At 43.3% G+C, this 18690-nt stretch overlaps 1 protein-coding gene across 2 annotated transcripts in view; it reads left to right on the forward strand.

The window, feature by feature from the left end:
- Positions 1-2207: 2207 nt before the first annotated feature.
- The window catches only part of LOC110518348 (zinc finger protein 236), an 85300-nt gene continuing 68817 nt past the window's right edge, over positions 2208-18690 (forward strand). Inside the window, exons 1-6 of one of the 2 annotated variants that reach the window (XM_036973840.1) lie at positions 2208-2399; positions 5645-5778; positions 6522-6686; positions 7216-7394; positions 7637-7767; positions 16358-16530. In XM_036973840.1, coding sequence (XP_036829735.1) covers positions 2348-2399; positions 5645-5778; positions 6522-6686; positions 7216-7394; positions 7637-7767; positions 16358-16530 — 834 coding nt within the window. In that variant the 5' untranslated portion in view covers positions 2208-2347. The remainder of the gene's footprint in view (positions 2400-5644; positions 5779-6521; positions 6687-7215; positions 7395-7636; positions 7768-16357; positions 16531-18690) is intronic. The other variant, XM_036973839.1, reaches the window with a different exon arrangement.

An 18690-nucleotide genomic window follows, 5' to 3' on the forward strand; every position in this document is an offset into this window, starting at 1 on the left:
GACAGTGGCTGTTGGTAGGATCCCAAACATCTGCGTAGTGATGCTGCCTGTTGGGATGATTCCCTCCCTCTGTTCAGTGATAGACTTGCCATACAGATTTTAGAGTAGACCTATGAGACCTATGCCAGGATAAGACAAATAGTTTATGTGCAGGACCATATGTTTATCTGAGACATGCTTGATAAAGTGAATCTGTCACTCTGTTATCAGAGCAGATCGAATTTATAGCCTTATATACATGAAAGGTCACAATTATAACGGGATTCGTCCTCCTCTGACGAGGAGTATGAGAGATCGGACCAATATGCAGCGTGGTACGTGTTCGTCATGTTTTAATGAAGAAAATCACTGAACACGAAAATACAAAATAAGAAATTGAAAGACAAACGAAAACCGAAACAGTTCCGTGTGGAACATACAGACACAGAAAACAATCACCCACGAAACACTGGTGGGAAAAGGCTACATAAGTATGATTCTCAATCAGAGACAACTAACGACACCTGCCTCTGATTGAGAACCATACCAGGCCAAACGCAAAATACAACATAGACAAACAAACATAGACTGCCCACCCCAACTCACACCCTGACCATTCTAAAACAAAGACAAAACAAAGGAACTAAGGTCAGAACGTGACAACAATCATATTTGGTAAATCTTTGCATCACAAGTTAGGGTACAGTCAGTGATGCATATCAGTGTTTTATATACAGTATATGCAGTGAACAGGGTTTAGAGATATAGGCTATGCATTTTAGTTCTAAAGCTCATCACATAAAATTGAATTGAGTTTACATGCACTGCATCACGGAAACTATGTAGTCCACAATCCTATGAGGATAACATGTCCAATGCCATAATCATGGCACAGGAACAGTTAGGCCTAGACCACATTAGCCTACAGGAAGATAATACATCTTAGTACATGTATTAATGCTTCAATGTTGCTTTCCCCCCAGCATATCCTTGCTTTTTCTTGCATGATTTTGAACAGGAATTGTGCCTACTTTATAAAAGTGCCTAATTATATGCGGTCATTGGACATGGAAAAAAAAAATAGACTATTATTTTTTTTCTTTTAAAAGTATACACCAGTTGCATGTGACGAATACAATTTGATTTTGATTTGAATGGTGTCAGGTGATCGACGACTTTCCCCTTTCCTTTTACAGTGTTTTTTTAAAAAAATATCGTTATTCTTATAATTATTTTTTTGTTTTTTAGAATAGTCTGTATATATGCAAGAAGTACACAAATAGACAATGATAACATATGCTAGAGGGTACAACAAATTACAGATTATACAAAGACCTTAAAAGAAACAACCATATTGATTGTTTTAACAGCTTTCCTATTAGAATAATGTAGAATGGTCTTAATGTACTGCTCGAATTCCTTATAGAAAACACGGAAGTGTTTTTTATTAGTGAATTTACATTCATGAATATGACATTTTGCCATTAGCACAATTAGATTGAGGTAAAATTGTTTTTCTTTATCTTTATTATAGTAAAGGAAACCGAGCAGCACATTCTCCCATAACAAAAGTCATCAAGCATATTAACAATTATAAAACTATGAATATCTTTCCATAATTGTTTTACATGTAGACAATGCCAAAATAAATGCAAAACTGTTTCTGGATGCTCAACACAAAAAGTACAATCAATGTTAATGTCTTTTTTTGAGTTTCTTCAGGTAACGATTCGCAGGGTAATACTTATGGATCATTCTGAAAGAGACCTCTTTGACCTTGTTAACAAGCAAATATTTGTGTGGTAATAACCCAACTTTTTTCCAACATATATTAGTGACCAATGTACTCCAGCAACTTGTGACATAAGGAATGGATACAATGTCCCTTTGAAATAAAGCACATATAGATCTGTTCTTCTGAGGGAGCAAAGAGAAACATATTTTCCCTATTGGAGAGTCAACTGGATTAAGCGAGGGTAGGTCAAGAAGAAGAGGTCTGGCTACACCTCTAAACAACATGAGAGTTCCAGATGGAATAGCATCAAAGACTATGGCGAACTCTGTAGGTGTAGCCGGGATATTGTAAGGATATTTTTTAAAATTACTCATAATTGAGTAACAAGCCTGCATTAAAAAGTTGACTCACACGCAGGATATGATTATTGATTATTATTTTGAGACAATGCATATCCATATACGCTAGATGTCTCCCTCCTCCATGCATCGGAGCCTCACAACAAGTAGTTTAGCTAGACGTGCACTACTACCGCACTGAAGAGTTTGTGTGTTCGCGAAGTGCTCGTGGTGAGGCAGTTGCCATTTTGAAACCCAAATCGTTCACAGTACACCCGCCCTGAAACCTGGAACTATGCCGCGGGGCCGGCCTCGCAAACTGAGGGATAAAACCAACGACGGAACAGGTAATCAGTCCAAAATATCACGAATAAAAAAAGGCAGCAACCATGCTGTTTACACAAGTTCGTAATGAATGGACAAGCTGCTGCGTAGCTGAGATAAACTCACTTGAGTATAGTGTATATAGTCCCCGGATATAGTATTCCGGGTGTCCATGGCTTTGTACTGTAAAGTAGTGATTGAGGCGGAATGATATTAATAACATTTCGGTGGCTCTACTTATCCAGATTCAGTCTAATTTACACTTCAGTGAGGCAGTAGTTCCCGTAGAGTCAGTTCAAATATAGAGAATTTGGCTAAGTAACGTTAGTTCGGTGTGTTTTTCTGACTCGTGTGTTAGCATGTTGGTGCTAGGCAGTTGGGTAACAGGCTAGCCTTTGTTTTTATTTTTTGTGTGCGAGGAGACCACTAGCTAGATGTCACTCGGCTAGCCAAACCATCAAGAAAGTGGAGTGTTTCACCATCCGGTCTCAGTTCGCTGCAGCTCGATTGCCACATCAGCGAGTTATAATTATTACTGTTAACCCTAGTTAACTAACATTAGTTTAGCTAGTTAGCATCCAACTCAGGATGAGTGATCAGACGAGAATGGGTTTTATGCATGTGGCTAAATTAAAGTTAGTTGCCATCCTATTGCTAACTAGCGCGTTGCCAGCGAGATACAGCTGTAAAAAAAAAAAAAAAAAACCGAAGAATATCCCTATGCCAGAATTAAGTCAACTGGTAGTTAGCTAGCTGGTTTCGTAAGAGTAGTAACGTTAGTTAGACGAGCTAGCTATAGTATCAGATATTTTTTCCACGTTTAGTTTTATGACAGCCTACTAACTCGTCCAAGGAACTAGCTAGCGTAAAGTATGTTCTACCAGCTAGGCCATGAGGTGTGTAAGCATTACTACTAGAACACTAGCGTTTCTATTGGTCAGATTCAGGTAGGTCCATCCCTATTTGCTGATCCGGTCCAATAGAAATGCTAGTTTTTGTTCAAATGTTGTGATGATTACACCCCAGGAATATTCAGTGGGTTTGTTTAGTGCATTTGGTCACCAATCTTTTCTGAGTCGAAATGCAAGGCGAGATCTACCACTCTACCACTGAACATGACTTAAAAAAGCAAGCCTATGCAACATTAGCCTATTAAAAACAGTACTGTAGCAATGAGGTTTGTGCACTAGCCTATAGGCCCAATACATTATCACTGCATTGCTTAAATTGCCCTGCCAATGCATTGTTGTTTGGACCATTAAGAAAAAATATATATAAGATAAGCTATAGGATCACACCAGTAAGGGTCAGTTGTTGTATTACTTCTGAGGTACAGCTGAGTGAGCATACATTTAAATAATTTGCTTTCTATTGTACTGGGCTGATGGTGCCTGCATCTGGCCAGTCTCAGTGGAGAGAGAGGGCAGACTGAGGGTCTGCCTCTCAATGTCCCTCCACTCCCTTTCCACCCCTGACACTGACCAAAAAGTGACAGTCTTCTAGATGATGGTGAGACTAGAGTCGCACCGCATTATTTCTGCTTCATGCACAAATTCATGTTACTCCTATGAACGTAGAAAGTGAAACATTCCTCGATATAGAAAAATAATTAAAGACCCGAGCTGCTAATAATAATGCAAGCCTATTGATACAATTTCCTACTCATTACAACTCAGTGTTGGTTGTAGCGCGAGTGGAAGTAGGAAGAACCTACAGCACCTACAGGTTGCTGGGGCTTGGGGAGATGGTCAGTGGACATGTGTTCAGTTAAAGAAGGGAGGACTCTTCCTCAACTGTAATCGGTTCTGGATAGGACATTCAGAAAGAACTGTTAATTTATGGCTTATAAAAGTGTTGAATAAAAGTTTTTGACAGTGCGGAGTAAAAACAAGGACTCACTCATAAAGCTCTTTGATGTATTTGTTGACAGTCTCTAGTAATGGCTTTAAAAGTTTTTAAAATCTCACAGTATTGACTTTTCTGTAGCTTACTTTTACGCCTGCAATGTTACTGCAGATACTGTAATCTTAGCCATCCAATTGGTCAGCGTTGGGCCTATAGTGCACTTGATTTGCTCTCCGGGCATGCCAGGAAGGAAGAGTTTGTACCTTCAGACACATGAAATGGTTAAAAAACAAAATATGTTAGACAAGGAGGGATATTTCTTAGGTCAATTGCGGTGGAAACTCTTCTATGCGCAAACATGTCACAGTAAACTTGGAGTCACGTGATGTTGTAGCCTACTACCACCACGACATATGACCTGCACATATGACCATTACACGCAACATGCGCAATGGCTGTGGATATAATTACAGTGACATATTTCAAAAACAACTTGTGTACCTCTAATTTTCTATCAATGAGCTGGGCACATGTAGTAGTTCCAGAAAATATACAGGCCTTTACATATGTACAATATGACCAAGTGAAGTGCAATTATGAGATTGCAACAGTTGTCATAAAAAGTAGGTATCAATATGGTGGTAGCATCACCACTGTACTGCGTAGGCTACCTATCCAGACCTTTCAGATTTGCAAACATTGCAAGATTAGGCTAGTACCAAGGGGAAGGGGTTTGTAGTGATTTGGGACAGGCTCGTATCTGTTACCCCATGTAGGCCTGCCCATTACCTGATTTGGCTACCAGATAAAGGCTAGCATAATAGGCCAAAACATATTAGTGAATGATCTGTCTCTGTGTCTTAACCTTCTTGTTAGTTTAAATATGAAAATTACAATAACATGTGATTTATTAGGGCTATTCCATTGCTTGGCTGCTTGTTATTTGGATTTGTTTAGTTCTAAATATCTCCTTTCCACACATCAATCAGACTGAAAAATGCATACAAACCCAGGGTTTTCCCCAACTAATGTAAGATGCGCTGTGCCACCTTGTGGACTGGCTGCACCACTATTTATATATATATTTTAAAACTGTGTTGTCATATAAGGCCATTATTTTCTCTAGATCACATGAAATGGCAGTTGCAGATGTTCAAATGCTGCCCCCCCCCCCCCCCACACACACACACACTCCGGGCCTCCCATTGCCAGACTTAGTAGCATCACACTGTTAAAACAAATCCTGGGGAGAACCCTGCAAACCCTAAACCTAATATTTTACGGTCTTGAATCTGCGGGAAATAGGCTGGTGGACCAAAGCATTAGGGAAATTGCAGATACCGTTTAAGTAACCTAATTATGAGCACCATGGTAATATGATGGTAATTATAATGTCTTTGTCTCCCTCTCTTTCTGTCAACAGAGGGTATATCTGGAGCCAAGCAGGACTACAGCCATGGAGATTCCAAGGACAACAAGTGCACCGTCTGCTCCCAGAGCTTCACTACTGAGAGCCAGCTACAGAGGCACCAGCGCGACCATGAGGCCAACGACAAGGCAAGCATCGTGCAAAGGGCCAGACGAGGCCGTTTGACACGACATAGGCTGGACAGACCTAGCCTGGGTGCCGGTCTCTTTCTGCTCTTTTGCCAACGCCTTATGGAATTGTCATGCCAATGTTTAGCTTGACAATGGAGTAAGCAAAAGCATAAACCCATCTGGGACCAGGCTAGTACAGACCTACCATAATGATCTCATTTGATATGGATAGAAATGTACTTCATTCACATGATTGATTTTGTGTATGTATGAATGGTGTGCCGGATGTGAAAACACTAGATATACGTTACATCCATTGTTGATGAAGGTGCAGAACCCCCCCAAAAAGTACCAGCATATAGGCCTAGTCCTTTTACTGATGTTTCTGCCCGACACACGGATGAGTTGTCCTCAGACAACAGTTGTAGCTTGTCCACAGAGATACAGCACGAGTAGATTTAAGTTTGTGTTTACTATTCATTATTCAGCCATCAAGAGTGAGAGAGCCTCTTTGCAGGCCAGTGAGACAGACAGAGGTAACATCCTCTTAAGACAAATAGCCCCATGTATGAGGGAAATGTAGTGCCACTAGAGAGCAAATGCAACTGACAAGAGTTATTGAAGAAATAAATATATTAGAAAATATACCCAGGAAATAAGACCTTCAGCCACGCAGACCAACTGGCCACTAGGCTACCCGCAGCCCACACAGTCACTCCCTTGTGTACACTCACTTACTCACTGTCTTTTCTCCCTTCCAGCCTCACCGGTGCGACCAGTGTGCCCAGACGTTTAACGTGGAGTTCAACCTCACGCTCCACAAGTCCACACACGCCACCTCCAACCCCACCTGCCCGGTGTGCCACAAGAAGTTCTCCCGCGTGGCCAGTCTCAAGTCCCATATCATGCTGCATGAGAAGGAGGAGGTCAGTCAATCAGTGATATGGGGCGACAGGTAGCCTAGTGGTTAGAGCATTGGGCCAGTAACCGAAAGGTTGCTGGATCGAATCCCCGAGCTGTCGTTCTGCCCTTGAACAAGGCTGTTCCTCGTCATTGTAAATAAGAATTTGTTCTTAACTGACTTGCCTAGTTAAATAAAGGTAAAATAAAAAAATATGATTGAACTCATTCAAACATGTAATAAAAAAAAATGTGATTGTCTTCTATCTGCTGTGAAATATGGTTTATCGAAGGTTAAAATGTCATTTAATTATCTTATTTATTCAGTTAATTACTAAATATCTGTGGACTTTTTCACATCAGGTCACTACCATCCTCATAATAATAATAATAATAATAATAATGATAATACATATAATTTATATAGGTGACAGCTTTCTAAAGGGCATGCATGTCTTCTGAATTGAGGTCCTTCTCTGTCCTCCTCCTCTTGTCTGTGACCTCATCTTCTCGTCTCTTTCTCCGCCTCTGTTCTTTCCCCCTCTCCTCCTCTAGAATCTGATCTGTACAGAGTGTGGCGACGAGTTCATTCTCCACAGTCAGCTCATGCTGCATCTGGAGGAGCACCGCAAAGAGCTGTCTGGGGCCAAGGTGTACACCTGCAAGACCTGCAGCAAGGAGTTCAAGATGGCGGGCCAGCTCAAGGAACACACCAAGACCCACATCAAGATGAGGTTAGAGAGCGAGGGGACAGTAGCACAGAGCTCAGGTTTATTGATACTGTTGTCTAAAGTGCTTGTTTAGCAACACATTACTAAGTGTACTGGTTGTCTCTTATCTCCCTGTGTCTTTCTGTTTCCTATTTTTCGTTTGGAGGACCAGCAGTTAAATTGTGTTTCAAAAGAACAACCTGACCCAAAGACTGTTTCCACATTGCGTTGATTTCTGTTTCTCTGCACTTGTTTTTTTCCGTCAGGCCACTCAGCTCGAATTCCAGAAACTACAAGAAGAATATTGATCGCAGTGGATTTACCAACAGCTGTCAGCATTGTGGCAAGACGTTTAAAAAGCCCAGCCAGCTCGTTCGACACACACGAATACACACAGGTAAGCAAAAGACAGCTGGGTCATGTTCATTATGGTACGCATCAGAAAACATTGAAAAACATTGAAAAACATTTTGCAACTGAAAATGAGTCCTTCCCTGTTTGTATGTTTTCTTCCATTTCATGCCTAATGAACACGACCGAAGACTCAGATTTGGAGTTGGTAACTTCAGAAAGCAAATTAATTGGAGAGCATGAGATTAAATAATGGCCACTTCAGCCCTAGGCCCAGTCAGTGTGCTGTATCACTGTTGGACACCAGGGGTCTCCACCATGATTGGGAATAATCCTTGTCTCTCATCAACAAGGACTCCTTTTTCACTGTTGCACCTACTAAGGATTCTGTCACAGGAGGCTGCTGAAGGGAGGACAGCTCATAATAGTGACTGGAACGGAGTGAATGGAATGGCATCAAACACCTGGAGACCCTGTGTTTTATGTATTTTATAGCAATCCGCTCCAGTTGTTATTACGAGCCCGTTCTCCCCAATTAAGGTGCCACCAACCTAGTTAATACACAGGAGGCAAAAGCTACATTTGCCCTGAGAAATACAACAGGGCCATACAGTTGTCCCATACATGTTTCTACATTTCCCCCTTGTAAAATGTGTTGAAATAGATATGGCATATAGCCTTTAAAAAAAATCTCCCAAAACATCCACTAAAATATAATAGTCATACGCTACGTGCATAGGGGCATTGCCACGAAGTTGGAAGTACAGAATCATCTAGACTGTCATTGTATGCTGTAACGTTGAGATTCCCCTTCACTGGAACTAACGGGCTTAGCCTGAACCATGAAAAACAGCCCCAGTCCGATATTCCTCCTCCACCAAACTTTACAGTTGGCACTATGCATTGGGGCAGGCAGCGTTCTCCTGGCATCCGCCAAAACCAGATTTGTCTGTCGGATGCCAGATAATGACGCATGATTCATCACTCCAGAGAACGTGTTTCCACTGCTCCAGAGTCCAATGGCGGCGAGTTTTACACCACTCCAGCCGATGCTTGGCATTGCGCATGGTGATCTCAGGTTTGTGTGCAGCTGCTCGGCCATGGAAACCCATTTCATGAAGCTCCCGACGGACAGTTCTTGTGCTGACATTGATTCTAGAGGCAGTTTGATGAGGAACGATGAGGAGTTTCCTCTTCACAATAACAGCACTTCCAGTTGACCGGGGCAGCTTTAGCAGAGCAGAAATTTGACAAACTGACTTGTCGTTAAGGTGACATCCTATGACAGTGATACATTGAAAGTCATTGAGCTCTTCAGTAAGGCCATGCTGATACCAATGTTTGTCTTTGGAGATTGCATGGCTGTGTACTCGATTTTACACATCTGTCATCAACGGCTGTGGCTGAAATTGCCAAATCCAATCATTTGAAGGGGTGTCCACATACACTACTGAATATATACAAAAGTATCTTGCCAGTGGTGAGGAGAGTGACCCTGTTTAAACCCACAGCGTCATACACAGCTACTGACAGCTGTGTTGACATGCACCCCCCCCCACACACACACACACGTATGATGCTAAGAAGGTGCCGACAGAGATGTTCGCCTCGCTTCAAGTCCTTAGGAAACTGCAGTATTTTGTTTTTTTTAATGTATTATTTATTACATTGTTAACCCAGAATCTTAAGTGATATTACATACAGCCGGGAAGAACTATTGGATATAAGAGCGACATCATCTTACCAACATTACGACCAGGATTACGACTTTCCCGAAGCGGATCCTTAGTTCGGACAACCACCCAGGACAGTGGATCTAATCACAGAAGCCGTCCCAAAACAAGGTGCCGCTGAAGAGGCAGACATAGGGGCCTCCTGGACAGACTCCGTAGACGGGCACACCGCCCACCGCTTCCGAGTATACTACTCGCCAATGTCCATTCTCTTGACAACAAGTCAGACTAAATTTAAGCAAGGGTTGCCTTCCAGACAGACATCAGAGATTGTAACATTCTCTGTTTCACGGAAACATGGTTCTCTCGGAATACGTTGTCGTAGTCGGATCAGCCACCGGACTTCTTCATGCGTAGGGCAGACGGCGATAAACACCTCTCTGGGAAGAAGATGGGTGAGGCTGTATGCTTCATGATTAACGACTCATGGTGTAATCGTAACAACATACAGGAACTCAAGTCCTTCTGCTCACCCGACCTAGAATTCCTTACAATCAAATGCCGGCTATATTATCTCCCAAGAGAATTCTCATTAGTTATCGTCACAGCTGTGTATATACCCCCTCAAGCAGACACTACGACAGCCCTCAAGGAACTTCACTGGACTCTATGTAAACTGGAGGCTGCGTTTATTGTAGCTGGGGATTTTAGCAAAGCAAATTTGAGAACAAGGCTACCTAAATTCTATACAGCATATTGATTGCAGCACTCGTACGGCAGAAACTCAAACAGCTTGTACCTGTGACTATAACCATTCAACGCTGGTCTGACCAATCGGAATCCACACTTCAAGATTGCTTTGATCACACGGACTGGGAAATGTTCCTGGCAGCCTCAGATAATAACATCGATCTATACGCTGACTCGATGAGTGAGTTTATAAGGAAGTGCATTGGAGATGTTGTACCCCCTGTGACTATTAAAACCTACCCTAAACAGAAACTGTGGATGGATGGCGGCATTCGCGCAAAACTGAAATCACAAACCACCGCATTTAACCATGGAAAGAGGACTGGGAATATGTCCGAATATATAAACAGTGTAGTTATTCCCTCCGCAAGGCAATCAAACAAGCGAAATGTCAGTGTAGGGACAAAGTGGAGTAGCAGTTCAACGGCACAGACACAAGATGTATGTGGCAGGTTCTACAGGAAATCACAGACTACAAAAAGAAAACCAGCCACATTTCGGACACCAACGTCTCGCTTCCAGACAAACTAAACACCTTCTTTGCCCGCTTTCAGGATAATACAGCACCACCATCACAGCCCACTAACATGGACCGCCCGCCCCCCCCTCCTTCTCTGTGGCCGACGTAATACATTTTAAACGTGTTAACCCTCACAGAGCTGTTGGCCTAGACGGCATCCCTAGCCGTGTCCTCAGAGCATGCACAGACCAGCTGGCTGGTGTGTTTACGGACATATTCAATCGCTTCCAATCCCAATCTGCTGTCCCGCATGCTTCAATATGGCCACAATTGTTCCTGTACCCAAGAAGGCAAAGGTAACTGAACTGAATGACTACTGCCCCGTATCACTGACTTCTGTCATCATGAAGTGCTTTGAGAGACTAGTCAAGGATCATATCACCTCCACCTTACCTGCCACCCTAGACCCACATCAGTTTGCATACCGCCCCAACAGGTCCAAATATTGATGCAATCGCCTGCACACTGCCCTATCCCATCTGGGAAAGAGGAATACTTATGTAAGAATGCTGTTCATTGTCTAATGCCCAGCATTCAACACCATGGTACCCTCCAAGCTCATCATTAAGCTGGAGGCCCTGGGTCTCAACCCCGCCCTGTGCAATTGGGTCCTGGACATTCTGACGGGCCGCCCCCCAGGTGGTGAAGGTAGGAAACAACATCTCCACTTCGCTGACCCTCAACTCTGGGGCCCCACCCCACAAGGGTGCGTGCTCAACCCCCTCCTTTACTCCCTGTTCACCCATGACTGCGTGGCCATGCATGCCTCAAACTCAATCATCAAGTTTGCAGATGACACCACAGTAGGGGGCTTGATTACCAACATCAACAAGACAGCCTGCAGGGAGGAGGTGAGGGCACTCAGAGTGTGGTGTCTGGAAAACAACCTTTCACTCAACATCAACAACAAGGAGATGATTGTGGACTTCAGGAAACAGCAGAGGGAGCACCCCCTATCCACATCGAAGGGACAGTAGTGGAGGTGGAACGTTCAAGTTCCTCGGCTTACACATCAAACAAACTGAAATGGTCCACCCACACAGTCATGGGGCGATCACTGCCTGATCACAACCCCAAAACACTGCTCTAGAGGAGATCTGCATGGAGGAATGGGCCAAAATACCAGCAACAGTGTGTGAAAACCCTGTGAAGACTTACAGAAAACGTGTGACCTCTGTCATTGCCAACAAAGGGTATATAACAAAGTATTGAGATAAACTTTTGTTACTGACCAAATACTTATTTTCCACAATAATTTGCAAATACATTCATTAAAAATCCTACAATGTGATTTTCTGGATATTTTTTTCTCATTTTGTCTGTCATCGTTGAAGTGTACCTATGATGAAAATTACAGGCCTCTCTCAGTGGGAGAACTTGCACAATTGGTGGCTGACTAAATAGATTTTTGCTCCACTGTATCTTACATTACTCATCTCATATGTATAGACTGTACCTTATACCGTCTATTGCACCATCCCTATGCCTCTCATCCATATATTTATATGTACATATCCTTATTCCTCCCTTTAGATTTGTGTGTATTAGGTAGTTGTTGGGGAATTGTTAGATTTGATTTGAAATAAACGTAACATTTTCAAAAGTTGCCATTCCTCCTAATACACCTACTGATTTCCTTTCAGACATATCACCTGAGATAAGTGCACATTAAGCCCAGACTCCTCTGAGTTCATTCAGAGTTTCAGCTATCCTTCCTCACAGAGCCCCTCCGTGCCACTTCATCTTAATGTTAATTTGTGGGCTGGATGGATGACTAATGTTGTGCTGGAGATGGTTGGTCTGTGCTCTGAATCTCAAACAGCACATTAAGGGGATGTGCTGAGGGGAGCTATTGTGCTTCAAGCTCAGTCTGCAGGCTTCAGTTAGCTAACTGAAACTAAATCCGGTATCCTCATCTAAGTATCCACTTCTGCTCTGATTCTGCATCCTCATTGTCTAAAGCAAGACAGGTTAGTCCCTGTGGGCTTCTCAGCTTAGCTAAACTTAGATCTCCCTGAGCAGTCAGGCTTCAAGACGGGTTACTCAACCAAGACTGCTCTTCTCTGTGTCACGGAGACTCTCCGCACTGCCAAAGCTGACACTCTCTGCTCTGTTCTCATCCTCTTAGTTCACGGTGTCAAAGCCAGCAGATAGATCTATCAGATCCTCCTCTCCACCCTCTCAGGGCTGGGCGTCTCATGCTCTGTGCACTCTTTGTTTGCATCATGCCTTGCAGGCTGCTCTTACCAGGTGACGTGGAGAGGATTTGTGGCATGCACCACATACTCTCATTACTGGTGTCCCACAGGGCTCGGTTCTAGGCCCTCTCCTCTTATCTCTGTACACCAAGTCACTCGGCTCCGTCATATCCTCACATAGTCTCTCCAATCATTGCTTTGCGAATGACACCACTTTTCTCCTTCACCACTCCTGACATCCAGTTGGCGACACACATCTCTGTGTGCCTGGCAGATATCTCAACTTGGATGTCGGTCCACCACCTCAAGCTCAACTTAGACAAGACGACACTGCTCTTCACACAGGAAGCGGCGCAGGTCCTAATCCAGGCACTCTCCTCTCCCGTCTGGACTACTTCAACTCGCTGTTGGTTGGCCTCCACTTGTGCCATCAAATCCCTACAACCTATCCAAAATGCTACAGACCGCCTGGCCCCACCTTCAGGCTATGCTCAAGCCCTACACCCCAACCTGAGCACTCCTTTCTGCCTCCTCAGATGTCTTGGCCCTCCCACTCTAAGCTGTTCTCTATCCTGTCACCCCAATGGTGGAACCAGCTTCACCCTGAAGCTAGGACAGCAGAGTCCCTGCCCATCCTTCAAAAATATCTGAAACCCTACCTCTTCAAACTGTATCTTAAATAGTCTTCATCTCGGTACTAAAATGTACATGTAAGCAATGGTTTTCCTGTGGGATATAGACCCCTTTCTGTGTTTGCAAACATTGTCACATGAGGGTGACAAGTGCAAGTTGGTGGCAGAACAAGGGGTAGTTCTAATAGAACGGCATCAACAAAAAGCTTCTATTTACATGTTGCTTATGAGTGCATTTCACAGTACTTTTGGATTATAATTTGATTTTAAGGCTCGTATGAATGTCTTGCTTAACATTAATGTTTGTGTCATCGCAAATCAACTGCATTATAAACTCAGCAAAAAAAGAAACGTCCTCTCACTGTCAACTGCGTTTATTTTCAGCAAACTTAGCACGTGTAAATATTTGTGTGAACATTACAAGATTCAACAACTGAGACATAAACTGAACAAGTTCCACAGACCTGAATTAATAGAAATGGAATAATGTGTCCATGAACAAAGGGGGGGGGTTCGAAATCAAAAGTAACAGTCAGTATCTGGTGTGGCCACCAACAACAAGTACTGCAGTGCATTGCCTCCTCATGGACTGCACCAGATTTGCCAGTTCTTGCTGTGAGATGTTACCCCACTCTTCCACCAAGGCACCTGCAAGTTCCCGGACATTTCTGGGGGGAATGACCCTAACCCTCACCCTTCGATTCAATAGGTCCCAGACGTGCTCAATGGGATTGAGATCCGGGCTCTTCGCTGGCCATGGCAGAACACTGACATTCTTGTCTTGCAGGAAATCACACACAGAACAAGCAGAATGGCTGGTGGCATTGTCATGCTGGAGGGTCATGTCAGGATGAGCCTGCAGGAAGGGTACCACATGAGGGAGGAGAATGTCTTCCCTGTAACGCACAGTGTTGAGATTTCCTGCAATGACAACAAGCTCAGTCCGATGATGCTGTGACACACTGCCCCACCTCCAAATCGATCCCGCTCCAGAGTACAAGCCTCGGTATAACGGCCATTCCTTCGCCGATAAATGCGAATTCGATCATCACCCCTGGTGAGACAAAACTTCGACTCGTCAGTGAAGAGCACTTTTTGCCAGTCCTGTCTGGTCCAGCGATGGTGGGTTTGTGCCCATAGGCGACTTTGTTGCCGGTGATGTCTGGTGAGGACCTGCCTTACAACAGGCTTACAAGTCCTCAGTCCAGCCTCTCTGTCTATTGCGGACAGTCTGAGAGCTAATGGGGGGATTGTGTGTTCCTGGTGTAACTCAGGCAGTTGTTGTTGCCATCCCATTCCTGTCCTGCAGGTGTGATGTTCGGATGTACTGATCCTGTCCAGGTGTTGTTACACGTGGTCTGCCATTGCGAAACGATCAGCTCTCCATACAGTCTCCCTGTAGTGCTGTCTTAGGCATCTCACAGTACGGACATTGCAATTTATTGCCCTGGCCACATCTGCAGTTCTCATGCCTCCTTGCAGCATGCCTAAGGCATGTTCACGCAGATGAGCAGGAATCCTGGATATCTTTCTTTTGGTGTTTTTCCAGAGTCAGTAGAAAGGCCTCTTTAGTGTCCTAAGTTCAACTTCAACCAGTAAAATGGCTCTTTGCTAGCTTTTGCTACAGGCTATATCAATGAGCTTTAGCATTCTAGCTAACAACTGCTGCATCCTAAATAAAACAATTTGCAAAGATCACAACCAAATATAATCTTAGCGACTGTTCAAGCAAGAAGTATTTTGTTTAGAGGTAATGAAAACGTAAATCTAGGCTATGTTCAATGGGCACAGATGGCGATGGATTTCTTACTGCCGCGCGCATCTGTGCTTGACGTCAGTGTGTCGTGTGCTGGGAATGGGTCTATTTAGTGGTGTGTTCTCCCTCTTCTTCTCTCTCCTTTCCCTTTGTACCCCCCAGGTGTATTGAGTATCGTGTGTTACACCTCACCAACGAGGTATACTTAAGCAATACAGCCCGATGAGGTGTGGTATATGGCTACAACTAAGGGCTGTTCTTAAGCACGACTCAACGTGGAGTGCCTGGACACAGCCCTTAGCCGTGGTTTATTGGCCATATATCACAAACCCCTGAGGTGCCTTATTGCTTTTATAAACTGGTTACCAATGTAATTAGGAGCAGTAAAACGTAATGTTTTGTCATACCCGTGGTATACGGTCCATCAGAATTCAGGGCTCAAACCACCGAGTTTATAATGAGTGGGATTGTTGAGTACTCGTTTCTGATTGGCTTGAATGGCATTCTAGAGCGTGCATTATTTCCCTTATTTCCCTATAATGCACAGTATAATTGCATGGTATAATTCAATGGCAATGTAGTTCATTCTTACATTTTCTATTTTTTTTTTTAGCTGCTTTTGAAAGCCAAAGTCAAATGGAAAATATCAATGGCATTGTTGAGTTCGATTTTCATAATAGCAAGCTAGGATATCAGGAGAATAATGCAACTCCGCGGAAGGTTCGTTCCACTCCGATAACGTGTTGTGGAGCACGCATTCCAGGTCATGCGTTATTTTCCAGAGAACTCACAGAGAACTCACAGCTCGAGCATTACAACAAAATCTATGGGCAAAAACACGTTAGCTGGCTAGTTGAGATTGAAATGTCTTATAAATAGCTCTCTGAAGTATGCAATGACTGACATGACAACAGGGAAACTGATGATGCAATACCCAATTTCGAAATTGCACCTCTACTATTACAACGTTCAAAAGTAAGTTGAACACCTGACTGAGTTCCTTTAATAATTCTGCCGACCCACAATTTGGGAACCACTGATCTATACCACCCAGGTGTATTGAGTTGTGTCCTCTCTCCCTCCTATTCTCTCTCCTCTCCCACCCAGGCGAACGGCCGTACAAGTGCAGCCACTGTAGCAAGGCCTTCAACCAGAAAGTGGTGCTGCAGACCCATATGGTGAGGCACACGGGAGAGAAGCCCCACCTCTGCACCTTTTGCCCCGCTTCCTTCTCGCAGAAGGGCAACCTGCACTCGCACGTCCAGAGAGTGCACTCTGAGGTAAACAACCAACTAACTACATCACCTGGCACATCTCTGTTGCCCTTGTCTTTAATCAGTAGGCTGGGTGGAATTATCATTGGCAAATAACTTTCACCTGTCTGATCCTCAAAGTTGTCCATAAAGTGTCTACAAGGTAACGTGTGTGTGTGTGTGTGTGTGTGTATATACAGTACCATTCAAAACTTTGGACACACCGACTCATTTTAGGGTTATACATTGTAGAATAATAGTGAAGACATCAAAACTATGAAATAACACATATGAAATCATGTAGTAACCAAATTTGAGATTCTTCAAAATAGCCACCCTTTTCCTCGATGACAGCTTTGCACACTCTTGGCATTCTCTCAACCAGCTTCATGAGGAATATTTTTCCAACAGTCAACTGAGTTGAGGTCGGGTAATTGTGGATGCCAGGTCATCTGATGCAGCACTCCATCACTCGCATTGGTCAGATAGCCCTTACACAGTCTTGAGGTGTGTTTTGGGTCATTGTCCTGTTGAAAAACAAATGGTAGTCCCACTAAGCGTAAACAAAATGGGATGGCGTATCGCTGCAGAATGCTGTGGTAGCCATGCTAGTCAAGTGTGCTTTGAATTCAAAATAAATCACTGACATTGTCACCAGCAAAGCACCATCACACCTCCATACTTCATGGTGGGAACCACACATACAGAGATAATCCGTTAACCTACTCTGCGTCTCATAAAGACACGGTGGTTGGAACCAAAAATCTCAATTTTATACTCATCAGACCAAAGGACAGATTTCCTTCGGTCTAATGTCCGTTGCCCGTGTTTCTTGGTCCAAGCAAGTATCTTCTTATTGGTGTCCTTTCGTAGTGGTTTCTTCGCAGCAATTCGACCATGAACGACTTATTCACGCAGTCTCCTCTGAACAGTTGATGTTGAGATGTGTCTGTTACTTGAACTCTGTGAAGCATTTATTTGGGCTGCAATCTGAGGTGCAGTTAACTCTGCTGAACTTATCCTTTGCAGCAGACTCTGGGTCTTCCTTTCCTGTGGCGGTCCTCATGAGAGCCAGTTTCATCATAGCACTTGATGGTTTTTGCGACCTCACTTTCAAAGTTCTTTACATTTTCCAGATTGACTGACCTTCATGTCTTAATGGAATGATGGACTGTCATTTCTCTTTGCTTATTTGAGCTGTTCTTGCCATAAAATCGACTTGGTCTTTTATCAAATAGGGCTATCTTCTGTATACCACCCCTACCATGGCTCAAATGCATTAAGAAGGAAAGAAATTCCAGAAATTAACTTTTAACAGGCACTCCTGTTAATTGAAATGCATTCCAGGTGAGTGTGTAAAGATGTCATCAAGGCAAATGTGGCTTCTTTGAATAATCTGAAGTATATTTTGATTTGTTTAACACTTTCTTTCAGTTAATACATGATTCCATATGTGTTATTTCATAGTTGTGATGTCTTCGTTATTATTCTACAATGTAGAAAATAGTACAAATAAAGAAAAACCCTGGCATGAGTAGGTGTTTCCAAAATTTTGACTGGTACTGTATATTTTAGCGATTTACATTTACTTTTGATACTTAAGTGCATTTAAAACCAAATACTTTTAGACTTCTACTCAATTAGTATTTTACTGGGTGACTTTTACTTGAGTAATTTTCTATTAAGGTACCTTTTACTCAAGTATGACAATTGGGTACTTTTTCCACCACTGATCTTTATCATGGGTGTTCATAATTTCGGGCCCCACCGTCTAGGGTAGAGTCTAAAATGCTGACCACACCACTCGCGTTGCGTACGCGAGCATTGCAAAATAAATGTACGCATACGTGTTATTCAATCATTGCACCCACACTAGTCACGTGCGCGAACGAGCGTCTGCTTTGCCAAGCGCTAAAATAGAAGTCAGTTCTATTTGTGACGCTGAACGCGGTGCAAGTCCTGCCTCTCCCATCTCCTCAATGATTTATAGAAGCAGATACCCACGTGCCATCTACTCATTGATTATACCCACGTGGGTGATTGAAAGATGAACTGAGGTCGGTCGTCGTGGTAATACTATGAAAGTTAGATGTCAATCGCAATATAGAGTCCAAAGAAGAAAAGCCTGGAAGGAGGAGAGATGACTAGAAACAATTCGGTTGACTGTTTTATGTGTGGATTAATTGT

Source organism: Oncorhynchus mykiss, chromosome 3, assembly GCF_013265735.2.
Source record: "Oncorhynchus mykiss isolate Arlee chromosome 3, USDA_OmykA_1.1, whole genome shotgun sequence".
Taxonomy (NCBI): Eukaryota; Metazoa; Chordata; class Actinopteri; order Salmoniformes; family Salmonidae; genus Oncorhynchus; species Oncorhynchus mykiss.